Source organism: Podarcis raffonei, chromosome 2 (assembly GCF_027172205.1).
Source record: "Podarcis raffonei isolate rPodRaf1 chromosome 2, rPodRaf1.pri, whole genome shotgun sequence".
NCBI classification, from domain to species: domain Eukaryota; kingdom Metazoa; phylum Chordata; class Lepidosauria; order Squamata; family Lacertidae; genus Podarcis; species Podarcis raffonei.
The window spans coordinates 105,989,051-106,004,391 of record NC_070603.1 but is presented as its reverse complement, the minus strand read 5'-3'; the positions used below and the strand labels follow the sequence as shown (position 1 = coordinate 106,004,391).

At 50.1% G+C, this 15,341-nt stretch overlaps 1 protein-coding gene across 1 annotated transcript in view; it reads left to right on the top strand.

The window, feature by feature from the left end:
* LAMB2 (laminin subunit beta 2) overlaps positions 1–15,341 on the top strand; it is a 69,826-nt gene that overhangs the window by 14,787 nt on the left and 39,698 nt on the right. Inside the window, exons 5-12 of the mRNA XM_053378455.1 lie at positions 1,865–2,053; positions 2,936–2,999; positions 5,653–5,855; positions 7,109–7,229; positions 8,662–8,850; positions 12,491–12,670; positions 14,383–14,495; positions 14,590–14,669. Coding sequence (XP_053234430.1) covers positions 1,865–2,053; positions 2,936–2,999; positions 5,653–5,855; positions 7,109–7,229; positions 8,662–8,850; positions 12,491–12,670; positions 14,383–14,495; positions 14,590–14,669 — 1,139 coding nt within the window. The remainder of the gene's footprint in view (positions 1–1,864; positions 2,054–2,935; positions 3,000–5,652; positions 5,856–7,108; positions 7,230–8,661; positions 8,851–12,490; positions 12,671–14,382; positions 14,496–14,589; positions 14,670–15,341) is intronic.

Below are 15,341 nucleotides of genomic sequence, written 5' to 3'. Positions count from 1 at the left end.
GGTCAAACAATGCCTAACCGCAACCCTAACAAAGTTGTGACGATTTCTACGAGGTAGGCAAAAACCAAATGGCCAGTGGCAATTTGCCAAGTGGAAAAATTCCTACCAGGCCCCTCAATGGCGACCAACCACGGTCCGTAGCAAGGCCAGTGCCTAAAAGCTGCAAAATAGGGAGGGAAGGCGGGTGATTGAGGAAGCGAGCCAAGGAGGAAGCCCTCCGGCTCGCGCCTCTGTTTAAAATGGACCCGGCCACGCCCCCCGGCCAGCGGATTGGCTGGCCAGGATCCCCTGGGCAACGGGGGACAAAGTCCCCCGCCCCCGGTGGGGAGTGGGTAGCCACGTGGTCCACCGCAACTCCTCTACACTGGGAAGTGGAGCGGATTTCTTAGAAGTGGAAGTGGATGGCATCGTAGGATGACTCACCCAATCTCTGTCTGGCTGAGTCTCTACAGCACATGGAGCTGGAGAGGGGGTTGCGTCGGTGCAAACGCCCTAGCAGGAGTACTGGATTGTGTTTGCACCGCACCAACCTTGCCGCCGCCACATCCCTCCTGGTCTGCTGCAGCAACTTAGCCAGGCGGAGGTCAGGTGAGCGGCAAAGCCCCACCATGCTGCTGGGTTTGAAGGCAGAAGGTCTCATGTTCAAGTCCTGGCCCCTTCAGGCGAAAGGATCAGGTAGAAGGAGATGGAAAAGGTCCTCTGCCTGAGACCTGTAAGAGCTAGCGGTAATCAGCGTGAGCATCAGTTGGCTAGGTGGATCGCTGCTCTGACGCTGTATATTTCAATGTTCACATCAGAGAACATCTGCTGCCCTTCTTAGGTCCAGGCCAGAGATGACATTAGTCATGTGCTTTGTCCTTGCACGGGCAATTAAAAAGAAACGTATGCACATAGCCAACGTCAGGGTGTGTCTTGCTGGGTCCGTTTGCAGCTGTGGTGTGGGAAGAAGGGTCTTTAACCTTTCCCCCTTGCCACAGTCCCAGTTGAAATTCCAGCCCCACCAGCGCCACATGCCTGCTTGCTTGCAATGGAAAGAGAAGCTGCGGAGGAATGGGGGCGGATTTTTATGTTCGATTATTTCCTGACGCCCCCAAACGGGGGGAGAAAATCAGAGGACATTGTTGTGAAACTTTTTTTCCCCTTGTGGAAATGAGCTGTGTTTAAATTAAACGAGGGGGTGATTAAACCGGCATTTCCAAGAATACGCTTGTAAACGCTTTGCTGCGCAACAAGTGATTTGCAGGGAGTCTCTCTCTTTTAATTTCGACTTTGCACGCAGCTGTGACTTGGTTTTGCGCACGATTATTCCTCTCATTTGTCCTCGCTTCCTAGATACAGGGTGGAGGCCAACCACTGCGTCCTGTTGGCATGAGGATGACTGCTTGTGCAATGGGGTCCCAGCTCCTGCCTGCGCCCTCCCCAAATCTGCACCAGGTGGTTGGGGACCCTTCCCTATGCTGTTGGAATCCACCCAATCCCATGGATGGATTCCTTGGAGTTGTTTCAGCAGAGAGGGGATGGCGATCTGTCATTGATGCTTTAGCTGAGAACCCTGCATTTCATTGCAGGGGGTTGGACTAGATGACTCTGGGGTCCCTTTCAACGATTCTATGAGCCCCAGCCAGCAAGGCTGTTCGTCAGAGATGATGGGAGATGTAGTCCAACCCATAGCATTTGGAGGGCCACAGAGTTCCCAGCCTTGGTCTAGGGCACATGTGCGCTTGTCCCTTGGCAACTGGTGCATCAAGTGATGACGTCCACATATGAATGGGTTGCGTCATAGCTCTGTCCTATTCCACCCCGACTTACTAGGTGATAGTTCTGGAAGCATGCAAGGATTCCCATTTTCCTCTACCCCTCGCAGACCTTCCGGCCAGCAGCCATGTTGGTGGAGCGTTCGGCAGATTTTGGCCGCACCTGGCAGGTATACCGCTACTTTGCCTACGACTGCGCCGCCTCCTTCCCGTCCGCCTCCCGGGGACCCTTGCGACGTGTGGACGATGTTGTCTGTGAGTCACGCTACTCGGACATTGAGCCCTCTACCGAGGGAGAGGTGAGTAAAAAAAGCAGGGCGTCCGGAGCAGTAGGATTACCTGTGGGGGTGTCAGGGATGGGCTAGATGATGAGGAGTGGGGGGAAGTAGCAGTCCGGGAACCCCCAAGTTGAAGCACTAGAAGAGGAAGGCTCAGGGCCCAGGAATTGGTGGTGGGACACTGAGGAGAGGTAATTATTATTATTATTATTATTATTATTTATACCCCACCCATCTGGCTGGGTTTCCCCAGCCACCCTGGGTGGCTTCCAACAAAATATTAAAATGCAATAGTCCATCAAACATTAAAAGCTTCCCTAAACAGAGAGGAATGGTTGGATGCTGAAGAAGCAACAGGCTTTAGTGAGCAATGAGAGCCTGTGACAGGGAACAGCTCAGACACAGAGGCTGAAGCAGAGGAGGGAGAGCAAGTCGCTGGTGGAGAATTCCAGGAATCTGCGTCTCCTACTGCAACTAGCTCCCCTCTCCTTGACTCCAAGGACACCCAATACGTAGGGCAGAACAGAGATTACAGGTGCCCTGTAGTTTGAGGCTGCTTGGGCAACATCCAGCAGAGAAGGAGACCGCCAGTCCTGGAAACTGCTCTATAGAGGCAAAACCTGTCAGGATGTGTTGCTGAGCAGTAGGCTGTTTTCTTGAATAAAAAGATAAACTACATTCCCAAACTTTGCGTCTTGTTTCTGACCTGCACCTGACCCAGCTCTGACAGGAGATGTTGGGGGGTTGGGGTATAGAGATGGGTTCAGCACCAAACACACCATATACGTTAGGTCTCTGCAGACTGCTTCCTCCTTGAAGAGGCCCAGGCCAAGGGCTGCAGGATTATGCTCTCGTAAGCTGGCGGTTGCCCCTTGACCCTCTGCTCTTTCTTCCTTGCTCCAGGTAATCTACAGAGTGCTGGATCCAGCTATCCACATCCGTGACCCCTACAGCCCCAAAATCCAGAGTGAGTCTCTCTCTCTCTCTCTCTCTCTCTCTCTCTCTCTCTCTCTCTCTCTCGGAGAGGTGGTCCTGAGTGAGTCTCTCTGTGGGAGGGAGCCAGAGGAGGGAGGAGCTGGCTTAGGGCAGGGAGAGGCTGGGCATACTGTGTATTTACCCCCCGCCCCCCAAGAGGAGTTGGATTCCCAGTGGACAAACAAGATTCTGACCTCCGAATGAGAGTAGAATCTTGGAACGTTTCTGCTGCACCAAATATTTCCATCTTAATATAACTATAAATAAATGTGCGTGTGCGCTCTCTCTATATATATTATGTAGGCAGGATGCAGGCCCTGAAATTGCAGCAGTAATGTGTCACAACATTGCTTGCGCAAACCAAGCAAGAAACTTGCACACCCATGTTTATTAGGCCATGCGATCGACTGTCGTAAAAGTGGCACTACATGCGCACCCTGGGCTATTTGGCCCATTCCCGGAGCTTCATCCTTCCTCCCCTGTCACGAACGTACCTTCTGGTTTGGAGGTCTTCCTACCACTTGAGATGTGGTGGGTGTAGGGCAGGTGCCGTGGAGAAGGCCTTTTCGGTTGTGGCCCCCGGGATTTGGAACTACTTCCTGGGTGAAGTATGCGTGGCCCCATCACTGTTTCCAGACAGGCGACGGAAACGCTTTTGTCGAGATGGATATTTTCTCATTTCAGTGAGAACTTTTATGCCTTTTTATGGAGTGGTGGTGCCGTTCTGTCGTTCTGCTCTTCTTTTGTACTGTGCAAAAGGTTGCGAGCCACCTTACGCATCTTAGCAGATGGGTGAGGTAGAAATGAATGGATGAGTCTAGTGGGCTCGTTTGGGAAACGGCAGCTCATTAGTGAATTGTGGTTTTAAACACAAGCGATCACACAATAAGGAATTCTTCTTATACATTTATATCTCTCATGGTTCCCAGTGTGGCTCCCAGGCCGGGTCTCTGGTCCATGTAGAAACATAGGACGCTGCCCTATACTCATCCAGATGGCTGGTCCTTCTAGTTCAGTATTGTCTGTGTATTCAGTGGTCTGTGTTTGCCTGAGCTTGAGTCTGGACTAAGGATTCTGAGCTCCTGTGTTCTGATTCGATACATGATTTCCAGTCACAGAACATTTCAGGATTTGGGCCTCTGCCATTGGCCCTCAAACTCTGAGTCATGATTCGCAGCTTGGAAGTTTAGACAGCCAATCACATTGGGAGTGGGAGTGGCCCAGGCCTTCAGAAATGTATATAAGCAGTTGCTTTGTCCCTGTTGTTCGGTTCTGTAGTTCAGTAAAGGTTTTTGCTGTTATCACTGTGCCTTGCCTTGTGGGAACCCACCTACACTTCAGTCTACACTGATTGGCAGTGGCTCTTCAGGGTTTCATGCAGGAATCTTTCCCAACCTTACCTGGAGATGCTGAGGATTGAACCTGGGTATGGCCCAGTGTGGTGTAGTGGTTAAGAGCAATAGACTCGTAATCTGGTGAACCAGGTTCGATTCCCTGCTCCTCCACATGCAGCTGCTGGGTGACCTTGGGCCAGTCACACTTCTCTGAAGTCTCTCAGCCCCACTCACCTCACAGAGTGTTTATTGTGGGGGAGGAAGGGAAAGGAGATTGTTAGCCGCTTTGAGACTCGTTAGGGCAGTGATAAAGCGGGATATCAAATCCAAACTCCTTCCTGTGTAGTGATAAGGCCCAGAGCTGCTTAAGTTTAGCAAGGCTGTGTCCCCTGGACCTTCTGACCATTCATTGGGAATTAAGGAGAATGTTCCTCCTGAAAAAGGTATTTTGTTCTTTTCACCAGATCCAAATTGCTGAGTCAACCTTTTCTCATCACAAACAATGGATCCTCGTCTTTGAGACTTTTTTTTGCCTGGGGCACATTAGGAGAGATAACAAACAATTATGAACATGGCAAGACATTGATTTCACAGAAGAAAAACCGGCAAAGCTCAGAATGTTTCCCTCCCCACCCCCAAACAAACTTGCAAAACACCTACATCCCTCCTACACAATTGAAACGCAAGACAATGACAGCCAACAACTCCTGAACCAAATCAACAAATGCAGAAGAAGGAAAAACTCTGACTTAAAATATATATATACTAAAATTTAGGAGGGGGAGAGGGCGTTGATGGACACTAAAGGGGTGTTTGAGGGTGTCACAGAGATGCCACAATGGGGACCACAAATCCAGACAAACATACCCAACCAAGATTCCCAGTCCCTAAGAATGAGAAACATATACACAAATAGCTAGCTAGCAAACAGTTCCCTGGGATCCTAGAGTGGACGGCAGCTGGCCCTGCCTTTTAGTTCTATTTGGGGGCTGGTTAAATTTGGGCCTAGACAGATTTCTGCTTTGGCTGCTGCTAGATTTAGCTGTGGTCCCTCTCTGTCTGTCGCTCTTTCTCTTTTTCTCTCTCTCTGTGTGCGGCTGGGAATCTGTTCCCTCTCCCCTCGTCGTGGGGCGCATACTTCTGACTGGTCCTGGCCGATAGCTTGCGGGGGGTTGACAACTCTGATATTTATAGCCCACCAAGTAGCCCAACTTTCGAACCCACAGCCCCAGCCGGGAAAGCTGTTTCCCGGTGGGGATGCTTCTCTCCATGTCTGCCTTCTCACCCACTCCAACCTCTCTGCCCCCCCAGATCTCCTGAAGGTCACCAACTTGCGGGTGAACTTGACCAAACTCCACACGCTGGGAGACGACCTGCTGGATTCGCGGCGGGAGATCAAGGAGAAGTACTACTATGCCGTGTACGAGATGGTGCTGCGTGGGAACTGCTTCTGCTATGGACATGCCTCAGAGTGCGCCCCCCTCGCCCGAAGCCCTGCTGACGTAGAGGGCATGGTAAGGCGCTAGGAACACTCCTAGGCACTTGATTAGGCGTGCCGACTCCCCCCACAACTTATTTGTTTGGTTTATTTGGTTTATATATCACCCTCCATCAAAAGATCTCAGGGCTGTTCACAAGATAAAAATACCAAGATACAGTGGTACCTCAGGTTGAGAACTTAATTCGTTCCGGAGGTCCGTTCTTAACCTGAAAGTGTTCTTAACCTGAGGTACCACTTTAGCTAATGAGGCCTCCCGCTGCCGCCATGCGATTTCTGTTCTCATCCTGAAGCAAAGTTCTTAACCTGAGGTACTATTTCTGGGTTAGCGGAGTCTATAACCTGAAGCGTCTGTAACCTGAGGTACCACTGTAAAAGCACAAATAATTGAAACAGAATTAAACAAAACAATAATCCCCTTCCCACAAACACATTTAAAAAGCTGTGAGATATTAATCAGCCAAAGGCCTGGTTGAAGAGGAATGTTTTCGCCTAAAGATATGTAACGAAGGCACCAAGCGAGTCTCCCTGGGGAGAACATTCCAGAAGCAAGGGAGCAACCACAGAAAAGGCCCACTCATCTCTTCAATTTTCTTAGGCTGCGAAGAGATGGTGCCAGGCTTACCTCAGTGGCAAGGGAGTTCTGCATTCTTGGGGCCGTCACTGACTAGGCCCTCTCATGAGCCGCTGCCACCCGAATTTCCGAGAGCGGCAAAGCCATTGGGAGGGCCTTCTCCGCTGATCTTAATTCCCAGGCTGGTCTGTAGAGAAGGGTGGCGCCGTGGTCTAAACCACTGAGCCTCTTGGGCTTGCTGATCCTGGATGATGGGACTTGGAGTCCAACAAGGGTACCAGGTTAAGGAAGCCTGCTTTAGCATTTCTCTTTTTACTAGCTAAAGGCAGAGATGAGGAACTGTGCAGAGCTCTGGGGTTTTAGCCTCTGACCGCTGGAACATATTCATAATTTCCCCCAACCATGTGAAAAAGCACATGCATTTTCAAGTTTATCTTAAGGACTAGAATCATAACCCAACTACTTACTGGGGCACCAGCTTAGTTCAAAAGATACATAGCCAACGTGGCCTTTGTCCCCTACGTGGGGTGCAAGCATAACTTCTGTGGATGTGTACCTGGGAAGGGCGCGGCATGCCCATGATGATGTAGGGTAGGAAGGTCGTGTGCAGTCTGAACGCAGGAGAGCAGGCAAAGACCCGCCCTCTTCCATTCACCGTGGGCGTGGCCTGGGTCTCCCCCTTTCTCCGCCCGCAGGTGCATGGCCGCTGCGTCTGCAAGCACAACACCAACGGGCTGAACTGTGAGCAGTGCGACAACTTCTACCACGAGCTGCCCTGGCGCCCGGCTGAGGGGCGGCGCACCAACGCATGCAAGAGTGAGTATCTGAGGAGGGGGTGTTGAGGGAACAAGGAAGCCAGGAGGAGCGTTGATACTGGAGTGAAGGGTTACCACGTGAGAGGGCAGTCGTGGTTGGGAATGAGAGCCACCCTACTGACAAACCCATGAGAAAGAGTTTTTCTAACACCAGTCCCAATAGAAGGCATTGCTTGAAAGACTGTACACCATCATATATTGGTGGAATTCCCACTGCTACAAGTGCCACATAATGCCCGTTCCACATTTGTAAGAGCTCAGTTGTTTAGTGTGTCAGCACGTATACTTTGGAACTCCCTGCCTATTGAGGTCATTGCAGGGGGTTGGACTAGATGACCCTTGGGTTCCTTCCAACTCTTAAATTCTATGGCTCTATGATTCTATGATCAAGCAGGAACCTTCACTGTACCCTTTTCAGCCCTCCTAGAAACATTATTGTTTAGACAAGCCTACCCAGATGCTTGAGGGACGCAGGTGGCACTGTGGGTTAAACCACAGAGCCTAGGACTTGCCAATCAGAAGGTCGGCGGTTCAAATCCCTGCGACAGGGCGAGCTCCCGTTGCTCGGTCCCTGCTCCTGCCAACCTAGCAGTTCGAAAGCACACCAGTGCAAGTAGATAAATAGGTACTGCTCCAGCGGGAAGGTAAACGGTTCGCCAGAAAGCGGCTTAGTCATGCTGGCCACATGACCCTGAAGCTGTACGCCAGCTCCCTTGGCCAATAAAGCGAGATGAGCGCCGCAACCCCAAAGTCAGCCACGACTGAACCTAATTGTCAGGGGTCCCTTTACCTCTACCTTTACCCAGATGCTTAGAAAGTTGAAGTAATTTTAATCTGTTTATTACTACTACTACTACTACTAATAATAATAAAATTTATATACCACCCACAATCCAAAGATCACAGGGCAGTTTACAATATGAAAACACAAAAATACATAACACCGTAACAAACAAAATAATACCGACCCCCAGTTTAAAAGGCCACAGATTGTTTGAATTAGCCAAAGGCCTGGGAGAAGATGAATGTTTTTGCCTGGTGCCTAAAGATTTATGTAACAAAGGTACCAGCGAGCCTTCCTGGGGAGAGCATTCCACAGGCAGGGAGCCACCACAGAAAAGGCCTGCTCATCTCTTCAGTTTTGAAAGGCTGCAAAGAGATGGCGCTAGGCTTACATCCGTGGCAAGGGAGTTCCGCATTCTCGGGGCCATCACTGAGAAGGCCCTCTCATGAGCCACTGCCCCATGAATTTACAACAGCGGTGAAGCCATCAGGAGGGTCTTCTCCGCTGATCTTAATTCCCAGGCCGGTCTGCAGGGAGGGAGATGCTGTTTCAGATACCTGGGGCTGAGGTCATTTAGGGATTCACATGGATTTGGGTGACGGGGGTAGTTGAGGTCAGGGCTTTGGATGTGATTGCCGCCTCTCGACAGAGTGCAACTGCAACGAGCACTCCCACAAGTGCCACTTCGACATGGCCGTGTACCTGGCCACGGGCAACACCAGCGGCGGGGTCTGCGACGACTGTCAGCACAACACCATGGGCCGCCACTGCCAGCTCTGCAAGCCCTTCTACTACAAGGACCCCACCAAAGACATCCGGGACCCTAGCGTGTGCCGCGGTGAGAGCCTGCCGACTGTATTAGGGCGGGTGGTTGGGTGGAAATGGGGCTGGGGTCTGCATGTTTCCAGGGACGAAGGACCTTTCTTGTGGAAAGGCTCCTCCTTTCAGCGCTGGGAAAGTAACTGTGTGTGCTTCATAGGGTGCAGGTGCCTGGATTGACTGATGGCATCTCCGAGGCTGTCCTGACTCCCCATTCCTTCAGAACAGGAACTTGAAGGAGGAGCCTTCCTGAGGGCTTTAAGTGTTTAGGTTGCTTCGATGGATAATTTTAAAAATTCAGTTTATTGTATATAGCCAAAGTCCTTCACAATGAATAACAGAGGGCCTAAGCATGGTATTCCTTTAAAACAGGGATAGGCAAACTAAGGCCCGGGGGCCGGATCCGGCCCAATCACCTTCTAAATCCGGCCCGCGAACGGTTCAGGAATCAGCGTCTTTTTACCTGAGTAGAATGTGTCATTTTATTTAAAATGCATCTCTGGGGTATTTGTGGGGCCTGCCCGGTGTTTTTACATGAGTAGAATGTGTCCTTTTATTTAAAATGCATCTCTCAGTTATTTGTGGGGCATAGGAATTCGTTCATTCCCCCACCCTAAATATAGTCCGGCCCACCACATGGTCTGAGGGACGTTGGACCGACCCACAGCTGAAAAAGGTTGCTGACCCCTGCTCTAAAATCAGACAGCGTAAGGCTATAGAGATTACAGTATAAAAATTTAAAATTACAATGCTGGAGCGAAGCCGTCAGAATAAATTTGGCTGCCAGAGATGCAATTTGTAGGTATTTATCAGCTAAGAGTTCAGCTCTCACTTCCTGGGGGGGATATACAAATTGCTAGCTTAAGACGCAACAGGCAATATGCATAATCAATTCGAGGCAGGGGGTCTAACCCTCAAAGCTTTAGATATTGACCTGAGACCGACAACCCTTACTTTTTACCACATACAGTGGTACCTCGGGTTACATACTCTTCAGGTTACATACGCTTCAGGTTACAGACTCGGCTAACCCAGAAATAGTACCTCGGGTTAAGAACTTTACCTCAGGATGAGAACAGAAATCGCGCGGCGGCGGCGTGGCGGCAGCAGCAGGAAGCCCCATTAGCTAAAGTGGTGCTTCAGGTTAAGAACAGTTTCAGGTTAAGAACGGACCACCGGAACGAATTAAGTACTTAACACGAGGTGCCACTGTATATAGGAATGGGGTGGGCTCAGCTTAGTGCAGGAAGCGTTTCTGCTCCTTAGCAAGCAATCTTGCTTGCTAGGTGGAATCGCTCAGTAGGTGGGATCACCTGTCCTCTCCTCCTTTGGCACCTCCTGAATCTCGGTGATGGACGTATTCATGCCTCTTCTTGCTTTCCTTGGAAAGAGAGGCTTCTGCGTGGCAACCCCTGACTTCCGTGTGGCTGCACTGTGGCCTGCTGTCTTAAGGACAGGAGTCCCATCCTTTGCCCTGTGCATCACTGGCATCTGGCTCTTGGGAGGCCGCTCACTCTTGGGTTGATAAAGGTTCCTCAATCCCTGCCTTCATCTCCTTGCCTGGCGCATTTAATCCAGACCCCTTGACTCAGGGGTCAGCACATTTATTCAGCAGGGGGCCAGTCCACTGTCCCTCAGACCATGTGATGGGCCGGACTATACTTTGGGGGGGGGGAATGAACAAATTCCTATGGCCCACAAATAACCCAGAGATGCATTTTACCGTATTTTTCGCTCTATAAGACGCACCAGACGACAAGACGCACCTAGTTTTTGGAGAAGGAAAACAAGAAAAAAAAAATTCTGAATCCCAGAAGCCAAAACAGCAAGAGGGATCGCTGCGCAGCAAAAGCAGTGATCCCTCTTGCTGTTCTGGCTTCTGGGATAGCTGTGCAGCCTGCATTCGCTCCATAAGACGCACACACATTTCCCCTTACTTTTTAGGAGGGAAAAAGTGAGTCTTATAGAGCAAAAAATACGGTAAATAAAAGCACACGTTCTACTCATGTAAAAACACCAGGCAGGCCCCACAAATAACCCAGAGATGCATTTTAAACAAAAGGACACATTCTACTCATGTAAAAACACGCTGATTCCCCAACCATCCACGGGCCGGATTTATAAGGCGATTGGGCCGGATCCGGCCCCCGGGCCTTAGTTTGCCAACCCATGCCTTGACTCTACTTAACTGCTTAACTTTGCCCTCTGCTTAGTTCCCACAGCTTGCAAAGAATATTGGCATGTGGGTTTTGCTAGCAGAGCCTTTTTTAAAAAGGGCTGTGCCTGGCCTTGGCACGTTCCCTCAAAAGCTCAAGGCTCCACTGTTCAGCAGCGGTGCGGAGCGTGAGAATCTGCAAAGGTGGCAAGCCTGGAGTCCGGTTTCGGAAGCTAATGTGGAGTTGCCAAAGCCGAAATCTTCTGTTTTGCATCACCCGGACCCCTTTCTTCCTGCACCTGCGGGTTGGGTGCTTCCAAACAAAGTGCTCTTTCTTTGCTGCCAAGTTAGCAGAGGCTGTCTTTGCACAGACACCGCCGTGTTGTTGCAGCAGAGCTTGCTGAGATTTAATTTGGGCAAGGTTTCTGGGCAGGCTTGAGGACTAGAACCCCTCTCTTTAAGAGCGGAAATGATTTCACATTATAATAATAATAATATAATAATAATTTATTATTTATACCCCGCCCATCTGGCTGAGTTTCCCCAGCCACTCTGGGCGGCTCCCAATCAAGTGTTAAAAACAGTACAGCGTTAAATATTAAAAACTTCCCTGAACAGGGCTGCCTTCAGATGTCTTTTAAAGATAGGATAGCTGCTTATTTCCTTCACGTCTCAAGGGAGGGTGTTCCACAGGGTGGGTGCCACTACCAAGAAGGCCCTCTGCCTGGTTCCCTGTAACCTCGCTTCTTGCAATGAGGGAACCGCCAGAAGGCCCTCGGCGCTGGATCTCAGTGTCCAGACTGAACAATGGGGGTGGAGACGCTCCTTCAGGTATACAGGACCGAGGCCGTTTAGGGCTTTAAAGAGCAGCACCAACACTTTGAATTGTGCTTGGAAACGTACTGGGAGCCAATGCAGATCTCTCAGGACCGGTGTTATGTGGTCCCGGCGGCCACTCCCAGTCACCAGTCTAGCTGCCGCATTCTGGATGAATTGCAGTTTCCGGGTCACCTTCAAAGGTAGCCCCACGTAGAGCGCGTTGCAGTAGTCCATGCGGGAGATAACCAGAGCATGCACCACTCTGGCGAGACAGTCCGCGGGCAGGTAGGGTCTCAGCCTGCGTACCAGGTGGAGTTGGTAAACAGTTGCCCTGGACACAGAATTGACCTGCGCCTCCATGGACAGCTGCGAATCCAAAATGACTCCCAGGCTGCGCACCTGGTCCTTCAGGGGCACAGTTACCCCATTCAGGACCAGGGAATCCCCCACACCCGCCCGCCCCCTGTCCCCCCAAAACAGTACTTCTGTCTTGTCAGGATTCAACCTCAATCTGTTTACGGTTTAAGAACCGCAGCTCGGCACAGCAGACCCGCTGTTGCAAGAAGGGAACAGATCTCTTTCAAGCAAGTGGAATGGTTTTCTTTTCTTACTAGTTTAGATAGGGATTAACGGCTTCTCTTTGTGCCTTTAATTTTGGGGTTTGCTCTGCGCCCTCCCCGGACAGCCTGCGACTGCGACCCCGACGGCACCCTCGACGGTGGGGTCTGCGACACCCACGACGACCCGGCGCTGGGGCTGATTGCCGGGCAGTGCCGCTGCAAGGAGCACGTGCAGGGAGTCCGCTGCGACAAGTGCAAGACCGGCTTCTTTGGACTCAGCGCGGAGAACCCCCAAGGCTGCCAACGTAGGTATCTCCAATGGGGTTTCCCTGGGCATATCCAGCTCCTTTTCTGAGCCATTGAGATGTGGTTCTGGGTGGGCTGCTTAGCCAGTGCAGCACACCGCATAGACCGGTGGTTCTCAAATGTTTGTGGTGTGCCACACTGGTCAAAGAAGCATTTCAGTGTAATGCAATATAGTATTTATTTATTTTTAAAAAAAATAGTTTGCAGGGTATTTATTTATTTATTTATTTGATACAGCAAGAAAAGAAAAAAAGAGAAAACACAAATTACACACAGGAACAACAATAGATGCAGAATTTTCTTAACAAACAATAAGACATAAATTGGTCTTAACACTAAAGACCCAACCTCCTGTCTATTCCATATATCGATTTCATATAACTTATTGCCAATACACACTTTTTATTTCATTGAATTTATATACCACCCTATACCTGGGGGTCTCGGGGCGGTTCACAGGATAAAATCAAAATATAAAACCACAAAATACATAAATAAAAATTTAAAAAACAGCCCAATAGCACCTCCCCCAAATATATATAATTTTGATATCACCAATAATAGTTTGTTTGTCTTTCTGCTGGTCATCTTTGGGGTTAATTAAAAAGGTTAAATATTTTCCATTGTTTTGAAATCGAACAGATATGACATTCCAGTATTTCTGAAAGAAACGTCCTCTGTAATGTATTTCTTCAAAACCTTGTGATAATTCGTTATTACCACAAGACAAAGCTATCTGCTGAATATCTTAACTGTTGAATATCTCAGTAGAGCAATCCTTGAGTTTTCACTGGTAATCAGTATAGAACAATGATTATCTGGGGATTAAGCCATCAAATGTAAAATGAGAACCTGCAAATCTTTTCAAAATGAGAGCAAGAGCATCAAGTGATACTGAGGACGATCCCAGGACAATGCTAGGAATTGTTTCTTTCCAATGTATTTCTTATCAATTAAAAAAATGGTGTGACGTGAGCAAGTTTTTATTCTGAAAGTGTGGCCCAGGGAACCACAGGCATAGCGTGCAAGACAGGCTAACCACAAGCTGGTTAGACTTCAGTTCCCATCATCCTTGACTCTTGGAAAGGTTCACTGGGGCTGATGGGTCCAAAAATCTGGAAGGCACCAGGTTAGGGACAGCTGGTACAAGACTTTGACTGGGGAGACCTGTGCTCAAATCCCTGCACATTCCTGTAGCTCACTCTCAGGACAAAAGTCGATAAAAGTGTTAATGGCGTGATCTCATTTTATCTGTTGGTTGTGGGCAACCCTGAACTCCTGTTTGAAGGAGGCGTGGGATGAAACCAGTGCTATTTTTCCAGAAAAAAGAGGTGCCAGGACGCACCATGAACTCTTGTTCTCTTATCATGGCAATGGCACCCACCTTAGAGGTGCCGGAACTGAGTTCCGGTGAGTTCCAGCTGAAAAAAGCCCTGGATGTAAAAAATCTGAGTGTGTAATTAATTCTACAGATTGATGTTTGTTCCAGTTCAGCAGTAAACAGCAAGCTTTCTCTGATCTGTGCCTAGAAATAACGGGATGAGCTCAGAGTCAACTGGATCACCTCTCTCTCTCTCTCTCTGCTGGCTGGCACTTTCAACTCTAAATAGGTTCATGAGAGAAGGCTTGCTCTTGCAGAAGCCATGCTGGCGCTGCCTCAGCGAGGCTTGTTCTTCTATGCACTTGGTTATTTTTGTCTTTAACCCACCAGGCTGCCAGTGCGACCCCCGGGGCACAGTGCAGGACGGGCCCCAATGTGACGCCATCGCAGGCAACTGCTTCTGCAAACGTTTGGTGACCGGGCGCAGCTGCAACCAATGCCTGGTGAGTAACAGGCTGCCCTGCTCCCCCCCCCCTTTGCTTGTGTCTCCCCCCCCCCCGGACTGGCTGACACATAATTGTGTCTCTCTTTTTTCAGCCAGAGCACTGGGCGCTGAGCCCTGACATTCATGGCTGCCGGCCTTGCGACTGTGACGTAGGGGGCGCCCGCGACAACCAGTAAGGGGGCGCTGGAGAGACCATCCTGGGTGGGTGGGGGAGGCTGAGGAAGGTGGGGTTGGGAGCACGATCCCAACAAGGGGCCCTTGAGGAGGGAGGGTGGGATAGAAACCCAATAAGCAATAGGTAAAGGTAAAGGGACCCCTGACCATTAGGTCCAGTCGTGGCCGACTCTGGGGTTGCGGCGCTCATCTCGCTTTATTGGCCGAGGGAGCAGGTGTACAGCTTCCGGGTCATGTGGCCAGCATGACTAAGCCGCTTCTGGCAAACCAGAGCAGCACATGGAAATGCCATTTACCTTCCCGCTGGAGCGGTACCTATTTATCTACTTGCACTTTTTTGCATGCTTTTGAACTGCTAGGTTGGCAGGAGCTGGGACCGAGCAACGGGAGCTCACCCCGTCGTGGGGATTCGAACCGCTAACATTCTGATCGGCAAGCCCTAGGCTCTGTGGTTTAACCCACAGCGCCATCCGCGTCCCCCAATAAGCAATACCATAGACCAAAATGTGGGCTTTGCAAATCAGCTGAGGCGCAATCTCTTTGCATGAAAAGGACCTGCAGCGAGTTTTTGAATACCATTCGCTAGAAACTGCAGAAACGGACAGGGCTCTTGCCCTTGGGTCCTGCTTTTGAGCTTCCTGCAGGGCATCTGGGATGCTGGCCTGATCCA